The sequence below is a fragment of the Pomacea canaliculata genome, linkage group LG13, assembly GCF_003073045.1.
Source record: "Pomacea canaliculata isolate SZHN2017 linkage group LG13, ASM307304v1, whole genome shotgun sequence".
NCBI lineage: Eukaryota > Metazoa > Mollusca > Gastropoda > Architaenioglossa > Ampullariidae > Pomacea > Pomacea canaliculata.
The window spans coordinates 19284598-19301619 of record NC_037602.1 but is presented as its reverse complement, the minus strand read 5'-3'; the positions used below and the strand labels follow the sequence as shown (position 1 = coordinate 19301619).

Below are 17022 nucleotides of genomic sequence, written 5' to 3'. Positions count from 1 at the left end.
GGACTTAGATTAAGAAACATAGTAAAACACTGTCCAGCAACAAGTTCAGCATTATGTGACACTTTCAAGAAACACAGAATAGGAAAGAAACGGATATTACTTGCTTACAGAAGCAACAACAGAAGCAAAAGTCTCACCTGCCTGACATAGTTAAGCTGTTCTTCAAGATTTGCCTTGTATTGATGGTTATGTTACCATAGGATGTTACTAAGTGCTTACCATAGGAACTGACATACACAACCTGTTCCAAAATCCTCAAGGAATCGTGATCGTGTTTATGTACTCCTTGTTATTTAGAGCCTTTCATCAGTGACATTTGTTATTAATTATAAATATCAATGTATAAACACATAAAACAAGGATACTGGCTCAGTGCATTCTCATCTTTGTTTTCCCAAGGACTTGTTACACCATCAGGTAACTGTTCAGCTGGTCATTACTGTACTCTCAAGTCCACTGTAATGAATCCCATTGGGCAGACCTTTGGCGACTACTGCCCAAGTGGTCACTATTGTCCACTAGGCACAGGCAGCCCTGTGGCTTGTCCAAGGGGCACATACCTGCCTGAAACAGGACGCTCTTCAGACCTGAACTGTCTTGACTGTCCTGGTGGATATTACTGCAGCAGTGATGGTCTCACAAATGTCACAGGTAAAAATAATGTATTTAAATAATGAGCTTTAGGTTTTCCTGGAAGAGGAAGTACAGGTGTAATATTTATATTCCTGTCACTGTCACAATTTCATTCAATCATTATAGGCTGTATGACCACGATCTTGTTTGCTGTTGGGAAAAGGTAAAAAAAAAACAAAAACAAAAACAGTCTCCAATAATTAACCAGACAGTGAGTATGGATGTCTGAGTGATTTCATGCTGATTTTGTTGTGGACTAATGACATAAAGAAAATGGCATTCTTCTCTGAATTGAAAGATTTGAAGTCTATCTTGTGTCTTTACATGCAGGCCACTGTAGTACAGGTTATTATTGTGAGAGACGGGCTACAACAGCCACCCCAACAGATGGTACAACAGGCAACATGTGTCCAGCTGGTACTTACTGCCCACCTGGGACTGCAGCTCCTCTTCCTTGTGAAGATGGTAGGTTGGGGCATTCTCTGCAGTTTTGTGTGGTGGCAAGTTTAGGAAATTGCAGATCCTGAAGATTGTAATTCCAAGCAGTGGGGTTTGGGGATCGCTGTTTTACCCCAAGCCAGCAACTAAAACTATATCACGGCAAAGCAGCCATCCATGTAAACAGATGCCACTCCAAGCAGCACAAGGAGAAGGAGATTTACATAATCCTTTTAAGACTTAAAGACCTCTGATCCTGTCTGCTCAGCTGTCTTTTCTTTACCCTTTTTTAAAAAATATTGTTGTAACTTATGTAGAATGAAGAGCTTACGATCAATTGCAAATGTGCTTGGGACAATGCTTGGTGTCTGTGTTTCTCAGGTTCATATGTAAACCACACTCAATCCAGCCTCTGCGAGGTGTGTCCTCCACGTTACTACTGCGTTAACAAAAACCATGCAGACCCTTGCCCACGTGGGCGTGTGTGTGGTGGCGCCACTGGCTTTAACATGACGCTTTGTCCACGAGGCACATATAGCAATGTGGAGATGCTCCAGGATGTGACAGAATGCACCCCATGTGACCCAGGATCCTACTGTGGTGCCCCAGGTCTGACTGCAGTCAGTGGGCTGTGCAGTGCAGGGTACTATTGTCATTCAGGTGTTGATACACCTGCTCCTAGCAACAACAACACAGGTCTTGGAGGTATGAGAATGGTTCAAGATTTGTTTTCTTTAGTAGATGAACTTAACACATTTTGTATGTGGCATAAATGCTCTTGCACCTATTTGTATTTTCATATGTGTTAGACTATGTTTAATGCCTACTAATAATCAATAATCTTTAAACACACACACACAAGCAAATGATTGATTTATAATAGGATGTGAATTCGCAAACCTTTTGCTCAACATTTTGTAATTGAATAGCCTCCCTTAGCCAGTTCTACTAGCAGATGAAAAAAGACAAACTGATATGAAAATTGACAAATATCAAGAAAAGAGCATGATGTGTAGAGAGTTGATTTCAGGTGCACCAGACTAGCAACACCCTTGTCAAGATCACAGATTCTAAAAGTTAATGCTGCATTTATTAGATGGCAGGTGCTTTATGAAAAACATTTTCTTGTTCATGCATTAATTGGCTCTGTTTTTTCTGCATACTAGGTCTTTGCCCAGTTGGACATTACTGTCCAAAGGGCACAAGTGACCCTATAGGCTGTGAAGCTGGTACTTACAATGATTTGACAAAGCAAGCAGCTTGCATTACATGTGTGGCCGGCTACTACTGCTTAGCAAACTCCACTACATATGCAAACACTCCTTGTCCAAGAGGTATGTCACAGTAGGTAGGGGGGGGGGGGAGAGAGACATATTGATAAAGAAGAGACATATTGATATTCACACTTGCTTTTCATTGTATTCATCCATTAATGTTCATCTGAAAAATTTAGAAGCATGAGATTTTTTTTTTTCTGGTAACAGGAGCCTACTGTCCAGCAGGGACAAAGTACCCTTATCAACATCTTTGTCCTGCTGGCACCTATAACAACCTCACTATGGGAAGTACTTTGTATTCCTGCTTACCTTGTCCAGGTAAAATTTACATTTTAGAGGATACTACCTGATGTGTGCATAGAATTTTTGTCTGTATTATCACAAATTATCACAAAAGGACTATAGACACAGCAAGCATAAAATCAAAATTCTCTTAATTTTTGCAATCAATTATTTTTACTTGATGCTTAAAGTTACATCTTATTTTGCATCTTTTCTCACAACCTCTCAACTTGTGGCATACCTTCACTTCATTATTTTCAAAATATTGTTTTAAACATGTTGGGATCATTGCAAATCTCACTTTTTGCAGCTGGCAAGTACTGTGCAGGTGAGGGCCTGGTAGAACCCACAGGTGACTGTTCAGCTGGGTGGTACTGTTCACGAGGTGCTTTTTCTGACCGACCCTCACCTGTTGTTAATGCCTCCAGTTCTGACTTCAATCTTACCTGTCCAGTCTACTCCCTAAATGACACTGGTGGCGTCTGTGTACCAGGTAAAAGCTGAGAATCAAAGACAACATGTTATAATGAGTTATGCTGTGATGACAATGACGGGAAATATCATACCTACATATGTCTTACCTACAAAATTAACATATTTTTCATTTAACGTTAATACCCTTAGTCCAGAATGTGCATAAAATGGGAGCAAAATTATGGAAGGAAACTTATGTTTCTTTTAGGCACATACTGTCCTGCAGGCAGTGCAAGGCCACTGGCTTGCCCAGCTGGTCAGTACTGTGGAACATATGCCCTTGCCCTTCCTAGTGGTGACTGTCATGCTGGATTCTTCTGCAACGGCAGTGCAACTTTGCCTAACGCCATTCCATGCTTGGCAGGACATTATTGTGTGCAGGGTACACTTTCTGAAGAACTTTGTCCCCGAGGATCATTTGCAAGTGGGTTTTGAGACTATTAATATTAGAAGAATAATTAATGTTTATCTATGTAATTGGATATTTATTTAGCACTTGTAAGACAAGGATTGATCCCTGTTTAATAACAAGTCAAGGGTCATTTTTCACTAGTATTTTAACAAGCAAGCTGTCAAAATCTAGATTTAACATATATTGTTACAGAACATCAGAAAAATAAGCATTACAGGGGAGATGGTGGGTGGGTAGGTGACTAGCCTTTTCTGTTACATAAATATTGTGTCAAGTGGCCTGCAGCAGGTCTTCCTTTATGAAATAAAGCTGGTTTTTATGCTTTATTCACAGTCTGTTTGTTTTCTAACAGACTTCACAGGTGCCAGAAACGTCTCCGACTGCCTGCCTTGCCAACCTGGCTACTATTGTGGTCAGTATGGGTTGGACAGACCAAGCGGCCTTTGCAGTGCTGGTTACTTCTGTCCAGGAGGACAGGACACAGATCGACCTCCTGACCTGGCCTGTAGTCCAGGTCACTTCTGTCTTGCTGGAAGCACAAACCAGACTGGTTGTCCATCAGGGACATATCAGGCCCACTGGGGACAGAGTTTTTGTGAAACGTGTCCACCAGGATTCTTCTGCCAAGCATTCGGTAAACTTCTTCTTTTGTCCCTATGGTTACCACCCTGAGACTGCTTCTTTCCTTGTGCATTTTATGCGTGTGCACACTTGTGTGTGTGTAAAAGAAATATAACCATGATTTTACTACTGCTAGGTAATGTTCACTGTCATTACAAAAGCGAGAATTCAAGCAAAATTGTACAAACCTGTAGCAGTTCGTCCACATTTGAGCTCTTAGGTTACCACTTTTTAAGTTTTACTATGTTAGGTTCACACAAGAACGGTACAACATTGCAGGTGACTATGAAGTCCTTGATGCAGTCAATACATCAACATCAGGCAATTTCTCCAGTCGCTATCGCAGTTACCGAGGAGTGTCAGTACCAACAACTTGCCCTGCTGGTTCCTACTGTCCTCAAGCAACAAAATACGGATCTCAGTACTTGTGTCCCTCTGGAAGCTACAGCAACAAGACTGGCCTGACTGATTCCTCACAGTGCACACCTTGTGACCCAGGAAAGTTTTGTGCTGCAGGTGAGTTTTTTTTCTTTTTTTATGGTCAACACCACGCCGTTTATCTTACAGCTTCATGTACATTCAACCATTCGACAGCTTACACATGTGATTGCTTTCAGAAAACTGCATTTAAATTGAGGCTGTGAATACTTGTAAACTGGAGTTGTTCCCTTGTATCATTTGTTTTTTCGAGACAAACTTGTTTTACTGAAAGTCACTACAATGTGACTGAAATACTGTCCATATAGAAAAATAGAGGTAAACAGATGTTTTGCTGTAACAGCACATTGATTAAATGATTGTTCATACACTGGAATATATAAGAGAGTGTATACGGCTAAAAGAACAGTTTATGGATAGAGTGCAGTGTGACTGAATGGGAGGATGAGAGATATTGTGTGTGAAGAAATATTCAAAAGCAAGTATTTTTTTTAATTGGGAAATATCACAGCCATTTACAATTTTTTTCCAGGTAGCACTGAGCCAACAGGACCATGCTCACCTGGGTACTATTGCACTCACAGTGCCAACAACTCCATGCCTGTAGATGGTATGACCGGCAACATCTGCCCTGAAGGACGTTACTGTCCAGAAGGCAGTGCACTGGGGCTTAGCTGTCCAGTGAAGACCTTTAGCAAAAGGCTGGGTCTACAGAACAGCAGCGAGTGTGAGCTGTGCACGCCTGGTCACTACTGCAGCACAACAGGACTGACTGCACCATCAGCCATGTGTTGGGCAGGTAAGTCTGATATCATCTAGCGTCAGCAGACAAGGCCTGCCACTGGCCTGCCTTGATGAAAGACATGAACTTGGACATATTTATGCATGTTCATTGCAGCACTTCTTTTCTAAAATGTCAGTTGCCATCTCCAGGTTTTTACTGTCTCTCCGGGTCAAGTGAACCTGCTCCAACTGGTCAGGTTTATGGCAGTGTGTGTCCAGCTGGAAACTACTGTCCAAATGGAACATCTGTACCAAAGCCTTGTCCTTCAGGAACATTCCGAAACACCACTGGGGCTAGTGATGTCAGTGACTGTCTGGCTTGTAGCCCAGGTAACGTCTCTCACAGATACCCTTCAGTAGTTTATTTTAATGCTTTAATTGGTCTCGTGTAATAAAATTACATTGAGATACACTCACACATATTCATTCCTATGTAGAGATGTAACAGAGCTTGTTTACTTGTTCCATAGCAACACAAGTTATAATTTGTCATCTAAAACTTTTATGGTTGTGGATGAATAAGCATTATGAAACAGCACACTAAACATAACAATGTAGCAGATGGTTTGAAAATGATAAACTTTGAAAAATTGATCAAGTTGTGATTTTGTGCAAAAATACATGACAGTTATATATGCAGGTCTGTTGTTGGCAAACTTTCATTTACTAAAGCAATCCAAAAATATCATATCATTAAAAAAATAAATCCCAGCTTCTTCTGCTTTTTGTATGCTGTATCAACAGGTTACTACTGTCAAAGCCCTGGGCAGACCATTGTAACAGGACTGTGTGCTGCTGGCTACTTCTGCATTGGGGGTGCTAACATCTCCACACCAACCGATGGCCAGACAGGTTGAATTTGGCTTGCATAGTTTTCCCAGAAAAAAGTTCTTCTACAATCAGTCAAAATTTTGCTAGTTTTGCATTTTTTGCTGAGAAAAATTGAATAGTATGAAGACTTCTTCAGTAACCTTTGAGGAAAACAGACAATTATTTCGTTTTGAACAGGTAACATCTGTCCACAAGGCTTCTACTGTACAGAAGGATCGGCTGCCCCAACGGCCTGTGGAAATGCCACTTTCATGAATCACACAGGGGCTTCTGCCTGCTACATCTGTCCAGAAGGCTACTACTGTGTAAACCGTGACCATGCAGACATCTGTCCTCAAGGTTACTATTGCCCAAGAGGCACTGGGGCTGACTGGCAGCTGTGCCCAGTGGGAACATTTGGGAACACCACAGGACTCTCTGAGGAAGCACACTGCACATTCTGCACAGGTGTGTTCTTGTGTGTGTGTGTGTGCATAAGAGAGAGAGAGGGGGAAGAAAAGAGAAAGAATCCACAAGTGAGAGAGAATAAGTCTCAGACATCTTTAAGAATCTTAAACTGTGTTTTGTGTGTGTGTGTGTGTTCATATTTCAGGGGGTCACTACTGCAATACCCCAGGCATATCTGCTCCCAGCGCTGAATGTGCTGCTGGTTATTATTGTGAGTATGGTGTTGACACGGCAACACCAACAGACACCTCACAGCACACTGGGGTAGGAGGAGAGTGCCCAGCTGGGTTCTACTGCCCCAGAGGTACCATCCAGCCCATCAGTTGCCCCTCAGGCACCTTCACTACTACAACCAGTGAGTATTCATCACTTGCAGTCAGGTTTAAGGCATCAGCCTCAAACTGGTCAACCTAGCTGAAAGGTTTACTCAACCCATTCATTCTGTCTGCTAATCACTGGATTGTTAATGGAGTGTTTTGATTGATCGTTTGCTTACAGAACGCAGTTCATGTGACACTTGTCTTGGTGGATATGTTTGTGCTTTGGGCACTAACTCTACTTCCACACCTTGCACACCTGGGTATTATTGCCCTCCTGGCACACAGTACCCTACCCAGTACCCATGCCCAGCTGGCACCTATAACCCCTTGTCTACCCAAGACAGTGCCACAGCCTGTCTGATGTGCCCACCTGGACTCTATTGTGAAGGAGAAGGTCTATCCCAACCAAAGGGCAACTGCAGCAGCGGATGGTACTGCACAGGGGGAGCCACACATTCTAAGCCAGTGGTTGTGGGTAGGTGATGCAATGCACTCTTTAACACTTCTCGGGACATGAATTTAATCTGCTGGAACATCTGCTGTGATTATGAATCATCTGGATGCCAGCTTTGGTCTGCATGTCTCTCTGTGTGTGTGTGTCCCATCTGCCCTCAACAAAATGCTTGACAGGGTTTTGGGTGTGGGGGGGTGTGTGTGTGTGAAAGAGAGAGAGAGGAATATATGAGTGAGAGAAAAGGAGTTATATGTGTGTGTATATAGATATACATTTGATCTTTTAATGTAACCTATTTGTGTGTTTATGTGCCATACTTTTTATTGGTAGTTCTTGCGGGTACAACCCCAAACAACTATTAATATTTTGTAAATCATATAGTGGTTAGTTCATTCTCTAAAGTAGACACATTTATTAGAGAGTTTCATTGAGTTCCTCTACTTGCTGAACATTGTTTCTTGGGTCCTGTTTGCAAATGAAGACACAGATATGCACAAGCCTTTTGCTATCTTTATTCAGGCAACTTCAGCTCTGTGGATGTGTGCACATGTCCACAGTTCAACTTCACAGGTGGTCGATGCCAGCCTGGGACATACTGTCCTCAAGGATCCTCGGCACCTGTTGCTTGTGATGCTGGCTGGTACTGTGCACAGTATGAACTTGCTCTTCCCACGGGTGAGTTCCTTAATGCTATTTATCTATATTCTTTTAAACAAAACATCTTCCTCCTTGTTTCATGTTAAATAGGTTACTGATATTTTGATGTGTTCATCCTTAAAACATTTTTTTGGGGGAAAAAAAATTTACTTGTAGTCTTTTTCAAACATTGAACTAGTGTTATCGGGTGATGTTAATATTAAGAGATTTTATTTTTATGCGATATGATAAACTTCTTTCCATATCTTTCATTTATTCAGCATTTGTTTCGTGTATTTCCTTCTACTTTTCTAGACCAGTGTGACAAAGGTTATTACTGCCCAAGTGGTCAGAGTGTACCAAATCCAGTTGGCTTTGAGTGCTGGGCAGGTTACTACTGCCCAAGAGGTTCAGCCACACCAACTCCATGTCCTATGGGTACCTTTTCCAACTCAACAGGAAATACAAACATGACTGATTGCAGGAATTGCACCCCAGGTAAGTTTATTTACTCTAGGGAGATACAAATGTCACTGAGACAAAAAAACAAAATACTAATATTTGATGTATGCTTAAATGAATGCATGTAGGAGCAAGTATGCTGAGAGAAAAGAAGTAAGAAAACTTGGGTCATGAAAGTCAGGTGCATTAGGCTGTATTGATTTTTGGATGAACATTATTTCTATATATATACTTCAGAAATTTTTGAAAAGTACAGAATTGTCTGACACTGATCAACAACACTCTGTGTTGATGAAAAAAGATATGCAAACACTTCACCTTGTGATCAACAATAACTTGATCTCCTCTTCCTGGACACTCTAGGTTCGTACTGTGGTGGAACTGGGCTTGTCAAGGTCAGTGGACCATGCAGCGCTGGTTACTACTGTCCAGGTGGTCAGGCCACTCCCACACCTCCTGAGTACACTTGCAGACAGGGTTTCTATTGCCCAGATGGTGCTTATGAAGAAATCATGTGCCCACGGGGTGAGAAACTTTTCATCTTGACAGAGTTTATAAACAATTATTAATTTAGCTCTTGTTTCATGTCTTCTTGTACATTTTTGATGTTCATTGTTCACTGGTTTGCTTTATCCAGGAACATATCAGGATCTTCCAGGAAAGGGCAGCTGTAACTCTTGTCCTTCACGTATGTACTGTGATCCATATGAACTGGGCAATGTGACAGGTGTCATTGTCCCAGCTGAATGCCCAGCTGGTTATTTCTGCCCCACAGGCACAGGAGAAAAGCACAGCAACCCATGCCCTCCAGGATCTTATGGTTCAAGCCCTGGTTTTCAGGATTCTAGTAAGTTCTTGCACAAGTTTTGTATCATTAATCTGGATTAATGAAAAGTTTGCATTGTGATTGATTTTATTATGAAAGTATTTGACTCTATACGACTGCATTGAAATTTGGGGGGTTTGTTGTCAGCTGACTGTTACAGCTGTCGTCTTGGCATGTACTGCATGACTCCTGGACAGAACCAATCAGAAGGTCCGTGTGCTGCTGGCTACTATTGCAGTGGAGGAGCAGCAGTCCCCACCCCAACAGATAATGTAACTGGAAACATATGTCCACAAGGAAAATACTGTCTGGAGGGAAGTTATCCATCCGGTAGTTATCCTTTAATTATCTTCTGTAATTATCCTTTAATTATCTTCTGTGCAGAAATAATGCAGAACTTAAACAAGTTTATTTGGAGGTGCATTTCTCCTACAGTCATGACAAGACATACCCTGTTATTCTAAAACATTGGAAAGGAATTACACACAAAGTAAGAGATACAAAATGTGTGTAACCATAATATTTTTATTAAGGTATTGGCTATAAAAAAGCATAAATCTTATGAGAATCTTTGCTTTTTGCAGGTGATTCATGTCCTGTTGGCACATATAACAACTTGACAGGCCTCCGAGCTGCCAATGAATGTGCACCATGTGATCCTGGCTATTACTGCCCCAATGAGGGCATTATCTCCCCTAACCAGCTTTGCAGTGCTGGGTACTACTGTAAATTCGGCTCCACGGAACCATCACCTGTTAACAAGGCCTATGGTGACCAGTGTCCTGTGGGTCATTACTGTCCAGAAGGCACCCCTTCACCTGTTCCATGCTCTTCTGGCACATACCAACCTTATCTAGGTATGGAATTATTAAACACTAGGTTTATTTAATGCTTTTATCATTTGCTTAGCTTTAGGATAATTGTACTTATGCCAACTGTTGTGGATCTGGTTTTGGTAAATGGAGGATTTAACTTCAGCATTCAATTTTACACTGTTTGAATGAAACTAATATCATACACTTGTTGATCTCTCTTTCAACCCTGCTTGCTATCTATAGCTGTAGTGAAATCATCATAATTATCATATATTATTACAAGCGATTACATCTGAAAGAAAAATATGTTGATGAAAAGATGACAATGCCAGAACTAGTTTTCATGTGTACTAAGCATAGTAACTGAATGTCAGTGACTGAACATTAATTTCTGACTGTCAATTGTTCCTGTTACCAATTGCTGTGTCCAGGCAAAATGGCAAGTGATGCATGCTTGCCATGTAGTCCAGGATCCTACTGTCAGGGAAGTGGACTGAACACTTCAAGTGGACTGTGTAGTGCAGGCTATTATTGTACTGGAGGTGCTGCAGTACCAAATCCTACAAGTAATATTTCCTTTTTGAAGAGTTATTGGCATGTGTATGTTTGAATGTGTCTATTTAAATACATAAAAGTGTAAGGGTTTGCGAAAATAAAACATCTTGTCTAAATGAATGGCCTCAAATCCATACAAGATATAATTTACCAGACAACTGAATAACACCCTTCCATTACCAAGGTATAAGCCCAGACAGATCTCGTTGCATTAAAAGAGGTAAAAATAGCTGTTACATCAGGAATATACATAAATGTTCTTACTAGACCAGTAACGAGGTCAGTACATTCTAATATTACCTATCTGTGGACAATCATGATATCAACTTTTTTAAGCTTTTCACTCCAGTACATTTCTTAATTTATGTGGATTTAATTAAGCATACAAGTTCAGGCAGTCATTTGAAGGTCTGAAGGCATGAGTATGAAAGTACACAGAATCTTCAAATACTGCTTGGGATTGCCAATTTTAGTTGACTTAAAGGTTTATGAAACCTTTGTAAATTCATGCAAAAGTCTGTTTGGAATTAAAATTGTTTCAGCAGTACTAATAGCAAAGCTGTCTGTTTCACACAAATACATTATTTGGAGCAGATAGCACAACTGGAAACATCTGTCCTGTTGGCCATTACTGTGTTGTTGGGTCGTCATCGCCTGAGCCATGCCAGCCATCCACGTACATGAACCACACGGGTGCCTCTGCTTGCAACAGCTGCCCTGAAGGTTATTTCTGCGTGTCTGGCTCAGCAGCAGACCCTTGCCCCCAGGGTTATTACTGTCCCCCAGGCACTGCTGGGGTTTTTGTGCCTTGTCCAGTTGGCACATTTGGGGCCAGGAACCAACTGACCAACGTTAGTGAATGCACACTTTGCACTGGAGGGTCCTACTGCAACCAAGAAAATTTGACTGCTCCAGCAGGACCTTGTCAAGCTGGCTATTACTGTTGGTCAGGTGGGTTGGTTGTTAATGTCTTAATAAGAGAAACTAGGGTAAATTTTTGTGCCTGTGTTCTCCATTTAACATTGGCAGGAATTGTTTTCTAAAACTGACAGAAGTATTTTAAAATCTATCTTTACATACTGTAATTCATTGCATTTAGGGTTCTTGCTTGGCCACCAAGTAGATGTGGTTTTATGGCTGATACTTGTTTAAGTAACCTGGGAAAGTTAATGATATGTGAAGTAGTTACAAGTGGTACAGTTTGGTTTCATTCCTGTAGGTGTCGACACCCCAGCTCCAGGACCTGACAACACTTTCTTGGGTATTGGTGGCCTTTGCCCTGAGGGAACAGAGTGTCCAGAAGGATCTACATACCCATCAGTCTGCCCTCCAGGAAAATACTCGCCAAACACAGGACTAGCAGCATGCTTTGCTTGTCCAGCAGGTGAGACAATTATGTTTCTGTGCAGCAGCAAAAATAAAAAATGGAAATTGAAAGAAGCAGGAAATTGAATTAATGCAATAATCAGCCACACTTGAAATTAGTAGGAATTGAATGAAAGTCTTACTATTTCAAATTATTTTACTATACATATTAATTATTATGTCAGTGTTCATGGTAATAAATCTAGTTATATTGTGTGAATAAAACTTGTCGTTATTTTAATGACATATTGTCTTGGTATTTCTCTCTGGATGTGAAACTTTACAAAGTAAACTACTGTCGTGTAGACACCCATGATGCAGTTAACCTCATAAAGTCAGAAGAGTACAATTTCTAACACTATACTGTCATATTTTGGATGTCTTATTTGGAAACCCACAAGCATCACTTGTCTGGTTACTTCAGGTTACTTCTGTGAAAATGGAACAGTGGTGCCTGCGGTTTGTCCTGTTGGTCACTTTTGTCCAGAGGGCACCAGATTTGGCCAGGAATTTCCTTGTCCATCTGGAACTTTTGGCAACACCACAGGTACTCACAACTGTTTCTGGAACTTCTTTTTCCAATATAAAGCATAAAAGTACATAGCACTTGGGCTGTGTGGTTAGTGCAATGACATTTGGTGCAAGCGATGAGAAAGCATCCTTCAACTATCCAGCAGTGAGTGGGTATTTGACCTTTCACGAAAAATAAGACAGTGAAAGAGAGTTCTGCTTTCTACATGACAGGCCTTAAGTATAAACCACAAATAGTTGGCTGACAAGGCTATACATCCTTAACCTTATAAGGCACTGTTTGATTTTGTAGCTTTTGTGTCTATGTGTTGGGTTGGAAAAAGAGAAAAGAAGTTTTCCAAGTGATTTTTATTGAGGCAGAATGCTGTGAATTTGCAATGAGTTTTGTGTTTTGACTTTTTTTTCCCAACATCCTTGAAAGATCTCAAAACCTTCACAGTTAATCATGTTTATGTAAATCTGTAAGGTCAGATTGACATTACCAGTCAGGCTAAACTTAGCTGGTTTTAAACTTGATTTTCATAGGATATAAGTCTGTAGAAAAACATAAATGTAACAGTGACAGTTTTTTAAAACAGGTGCTGCCAGTGTCACAGACTGCACAGATTGCACACCAGGTTACTACTGCTCAGGGTCAGGACATGTGGAACCCACAGGTCTGTGTGACCCAGGCTTCTTCTGTGCTGGAAAGGCTACAAACAACAGACCTTATGATCCAGGTTTTCTGACTACTGCCAATGGAACCAACAGGTAAAAACTCCATGTGTTCTGTGTTTTTGTGTGTGTGGCTAATGTTACTTTCTGAGCCATGCATCTTTGATTCAATAAAGAAGTAAAATGTGCTATTAATGAATCTGATCTCAAGATGTACATCACCAAATATTTCTTGACTAAATACTACATTAAAAACTACTTCTGCTATCAGTTTCAAAGGTTTAACATAGTCCATTTAGATTACATTGTACAGTTCTGCACAAGACATTTTGCCTGCCCATTTTTTCCTCCAGTGGCCTTTACTCAAATGACACTTGCACTCCTGTGTGGGACTGTGTGTGTCCTAATTTCCTTATGACCTCTGGTGGAATCTGCCCTGTTGGCTATTTCTGTCCTATGGGCTCGAGCAAACCCACGGCATGCAATGCAGGAGAGTATTGTGCCACACCTGGTCTTCCTCTACCTACTGGTGAGTTGATATTTGTGTGGCTGAAAGTTTCATCCATCTTCATGTACCTTGCTATAGATTTTCATGGTCTTGTGGTTGACATAATCATATCGATGCATTAATGGTGAATGTTTAATAGATTAGCATGGATGAAAATTGTGTCTACCTTTATATATACTTTGCACTGTATAAGAGATGGTCGTGCTTGACATAGGCATGCTGATGAATTAAGGGTGACTGCTCATGAATCTATTGTTGGGGTTGTGTTTCATGGCTCGTTCATGCTGGTAAAGGTAAATGCAGTCCTGGCTACTTCTGCAATGACACCAGCAGCGTTCCATACCAGCATCTATGTCCTGCCGGTCATTACTGTACTGAGGGGAGCGCCATACCCACTGAATGTCCACCGGGTACTTTTGCAAGTAGCACCAAAAATCGCGCTCTCATGGATTGTCAGAACTGCACTGCAGGCCACTTTTGCCAAGGTAGAACTTTTGCCTTGTGTCCTAGGGTTTTGCTTACTTTATTGCTGCCAATATTGAGACAAGATTGATCCAAACTTAGACAAAGTTCATTCCAAAATTATAAGGAATTCCCAAGCCTGGCCATCTTTAGTCCAGTGTTGTATAAAGATATGTTTATTGTTTCATTCATGAGCTATATTACAGTAACTCAACCTTTCTAGCATCTGATTTTTACAACTTCCTTTCTTTTTTATGAAAATGTTCTTTTTTGATTTACCAATTATGGAAGCGCTACATTTTTTGTTGTTGTCTAAAATGTGAAACTCTGCCCTATATATCATTTTGTTCCCACGTTACTCTGTGCAGGTTATGGGAATATTAGTCCTACAGGACTGTGTAGTGCAGGATATTACTGTCCTGGGGGTCAGAATTCTTCCACACCCTCTGAGTACCTATGCTGGCAAGGCCATTTCTGCCAGGAGGGTAGTATTGTCCCCACTCGCTGCCCCAATGGCACTTTCCAGCTGAGTGATGGAGCCAGTGAATGTGACGTCTGTCCACCTGGATACTTCTGTGACTCCTATGGAAGTGAGCATGCTGGGTTTTTTAAAAATTGGTTAAACCTATCAGAATAACGTGATGTCCTGAATTAATATTGGATTTTTGAATGGCATATAATAAACAGTTTGTAATTTTGGTTTGAATTATTTAGCAGAAGAAATTAAATAATTTAGCAGTTTAAATTTAATTATTTAGCAGAAAATTAATTTAATTCTAAGTAATTTAATGCACATAGCCATGCTCTTGTCTTGATCCTTCATTATGCTCTGATAAAATTTGCAATGAAGTGTTTCAAAAGATATGAGAATATTTATGCTTCCACAATTTCTGTCATAAAAATGTTTGCTGTAGTTCTACAGTCATGCATATGTCATAAGTTTCAGACTGTGTCTAATGGTCATATTCATTATTTTTCGTAGGCAATCAAGTTCTGAACCCGGTACCTTGTCCAAAAGGCTTCTACTGTCCAAGTGGTACATCATCTCCCCAGACCTTCCCTTGTCCTGTTGGAACATTTGGTCCAGAGGAGTATTATTCTGCAATAGAAAACTGCAGTGCATGTACAGCTGGCAGTTTCTGTGACAGAGCTGGCCTGGAGAGTCCTAGTGCACAATGCTGGGCAGGCTACTACTGCACTGGTGGGGCATCATCTCCCACTCCCTTTGGAGATGGTGTAAGTGAGACTGCATGGATGTGCTGGCCTGGAAGAAAAAAAAGAACCAAGCTGACATATCTGTTCACCAGCTCATCTTCTCATGCAGACACAATATCGTCTCTTCATCTCATTTTCATCCATGATTTTTTTTTAACATATATTATGAATTATGCATACGTACCTACATGCACATGCAAGCAAAGCATTTACGCATTTATTTATTCTTGAAGCTCTTGGAGTATGCATTAAAACCTTTAAGATTTTAGATGGTATTTATTTGAGTGGTATTTTGCAGTTTATTGTTTACACTTGCAAGTTATGCATGCTGAAAAATCAAACTAGGTGATTTCAGACAGCATGTGATTAGCCCATAGATTTTCCTTCCATTGTTTTGCTTTTACAGGTAGACTACAGTGACAACTCAACTTTCACAGGAAATGACCAGTGCCCTGTGGGTTATTACTGTACCAATGGCACAGCTTATCCTATTGCCTGTCCTATTGGCACTTTCTCAACGCAGCTTGGAGTTACTGGGCCTGATGGCTGTGAGCCCTGTCCTAGAGGGCACTACTGTAATGTGCTTGCCTTCACCAAAGTCACTGTGGCACCTTTATGTTCTGCTGGGTACGTTCATTCTTAAGAGTCAAAATGCAGTGCCAGAAACTTTTTTGAGAATTAAGAATTTTAAATCTGAGAATGCGGTATTTCAAACATGGCTCAGAGATCTTGCTTTGAAGAAGACTGTAGCCTCCCCAGTTACCATTGTATAGAAACTGCAACAACAGAAACGGGCTGGTCACAAGGTAGATGATGTTCATGGCTAAAGCATCTCTCTTTTAGGAATGAAAAGGTGGCAAACGCAAGTGCATCAATCACGAATAGGGCGTAGAAGTCAGCTGCAAAACTAGAAGTCCTTAACCTAGATTCAACTACTATCCTCTGACAAGAGAATCAGTCACTCTATCATTCATCCCTTGATTGGTACTGGCAGTCAGGGGAGCAAATGGATAGACACAGCAGCTGACAGGGTGCACCACTCAGGCCTGTCTTGAACAATAGTGAGCAGATCTTGCACAGGAAGATGTCAACTCATTCCTTTTCATAACCCAATTCTTCCACAGACCACTGTGGTGTTGACCACCCTTCAAGATACTTTGAAGTTTTTGACAGAATGTCGTAGCAAGTCACATGGCCAAACCAGACATGTTTAAGTTGAAGTGTATGGGCAGAAAGATGAAGTCAGTTTGGTTATGGATCAATCCATCTGGCAAGTGCCAGTTTGCCATCCTATTTTTCTTTCAGGGATGTAGGATATTAGCTAAGGTGATTAAATGATTGTACAGATACTAGGAGTATCAAGCTCCTGTCGTCCAAACTTACCCACCCTTCTTGCTCATATCTGGTAGGCATCTGGGCCAAAAGTCACAGAGTTTAACAAGAAAATGCTTTCGTTGGTACTGCCTGTGTAATCTTATCTATCTGTTGGTAAAATTCATCTTTTTTTTATTAGAGATACCTACAGAGAGCCAGAGAAGGGCAGGAAAATAAGCTTACTCATGAGTCTGAACTACAAAAATTAA

At 40.9% G+C, this 17022-nt stretch overlaps 1 protein-coding gene across 2 annotated transcripts in view; it reads left to right on the top strand.

Annotated features, from left to right (window-relative positions):
* LOC112553744 overlaps positions 1 to 17022 on the top strand; it is a 78639-nt gene that overhangs the window by 36791 nt on the left and 24826 nt on the right. For both annotated transcript variants that reach the window (XM_025221160.1, XM_025221159.1), the window contains exons 49-79: positions 400 to 651; positions 964 to 1098; positions 1453 to 1776; positions 2238 to 2405; positions 2556 to 2666; positions 2941 to 3123; positions 3313 to 3528; positions 3869 to 4150; positions 4417 to 4653; positions 5108 to 5374; positions 5509 to 5688; positions 6103 to 6210; positions 6367 to 6636; positions 6782 to 6991; positions 7135 to 7431; positions 7930 to 8085; positions 8362 to 8544; positions 8872 to 9033; positions 9146 to 9355; positions 9482 to 9664; positions 9919 to 10191; positions 10581 to 10715; positions 11299 to 11655; positions 11924 to 12088; positions 12494 to 12616; positions 13179 to 13350; positions 13608 to 13783; positions 14056 to 14247; positions 14593 to 14814; positions 15207 to 15460; positions 15846 to 16066. In XM_025221160.1, the coding sequence (XP_025076945.1) occupies positions 400 to 651; positions 964 to 1098; positions 1453 to 1776; positions 2238 to 2405; positions 2556 to 2666; positions 2941 to 3123; positions 3313 to 3528; positions 3869 to 4150; positions 4417 to 4653; positions 5108 to 5374; positions 5509 to 5688; positions 6103 to 6210; positions 6367 to 6636; positions 6782 to 6991; positions 7135 to 7431; positions 7930 to 8085; positions 8362 to 8544; positions 8872 to 9033; positions 9146 to 9355; positions 9482 to 9664; positions 9919 to 10191; positions 10581 to 10715; positions 11299 to 11655; positions 11924 to 12088; positions 12494 to 12616; positions 13179 to 13350; positions 13608 to 13783; positions 14056 to 14247; positions 14593 to 14814; positions 15207 to 15460; positions 15846 to 16066 (6424 nt within the window). The remainder of the gene's footprint in view (positions 1 to 399; positions 652 to 963; positions 1099 to 1452; positions 1777 to 2237; positions 2406 to 2555; positions 2667 to 2940; positions 3124 to 3312; positions 3529 to 3868; positions 4151 to 4416; positions 4654 to 5107; positions 5375 to 5508; positions 5689 to 6102; positions 6211 to 6366; positions 6637 to 6781; positions 6992 to 7134; positions 7432 to 7929; positions 8086 to 8361; positions 8545 to 8871; positions 9034 to 9145; positions 9356 to 9481; positions 9665 to 9918; positions 10192 to 10580; positions 10716 to 11298; positions 11656 to 11923; positions 12089 to 12493; positions 12617 to 13178; positions 13351 to 13607; positions 13784 to 14055; positions 14248 to 14592; positions 14815 to 15206; positions 15461 to 15845; positions 16067 to 17022) is intronic.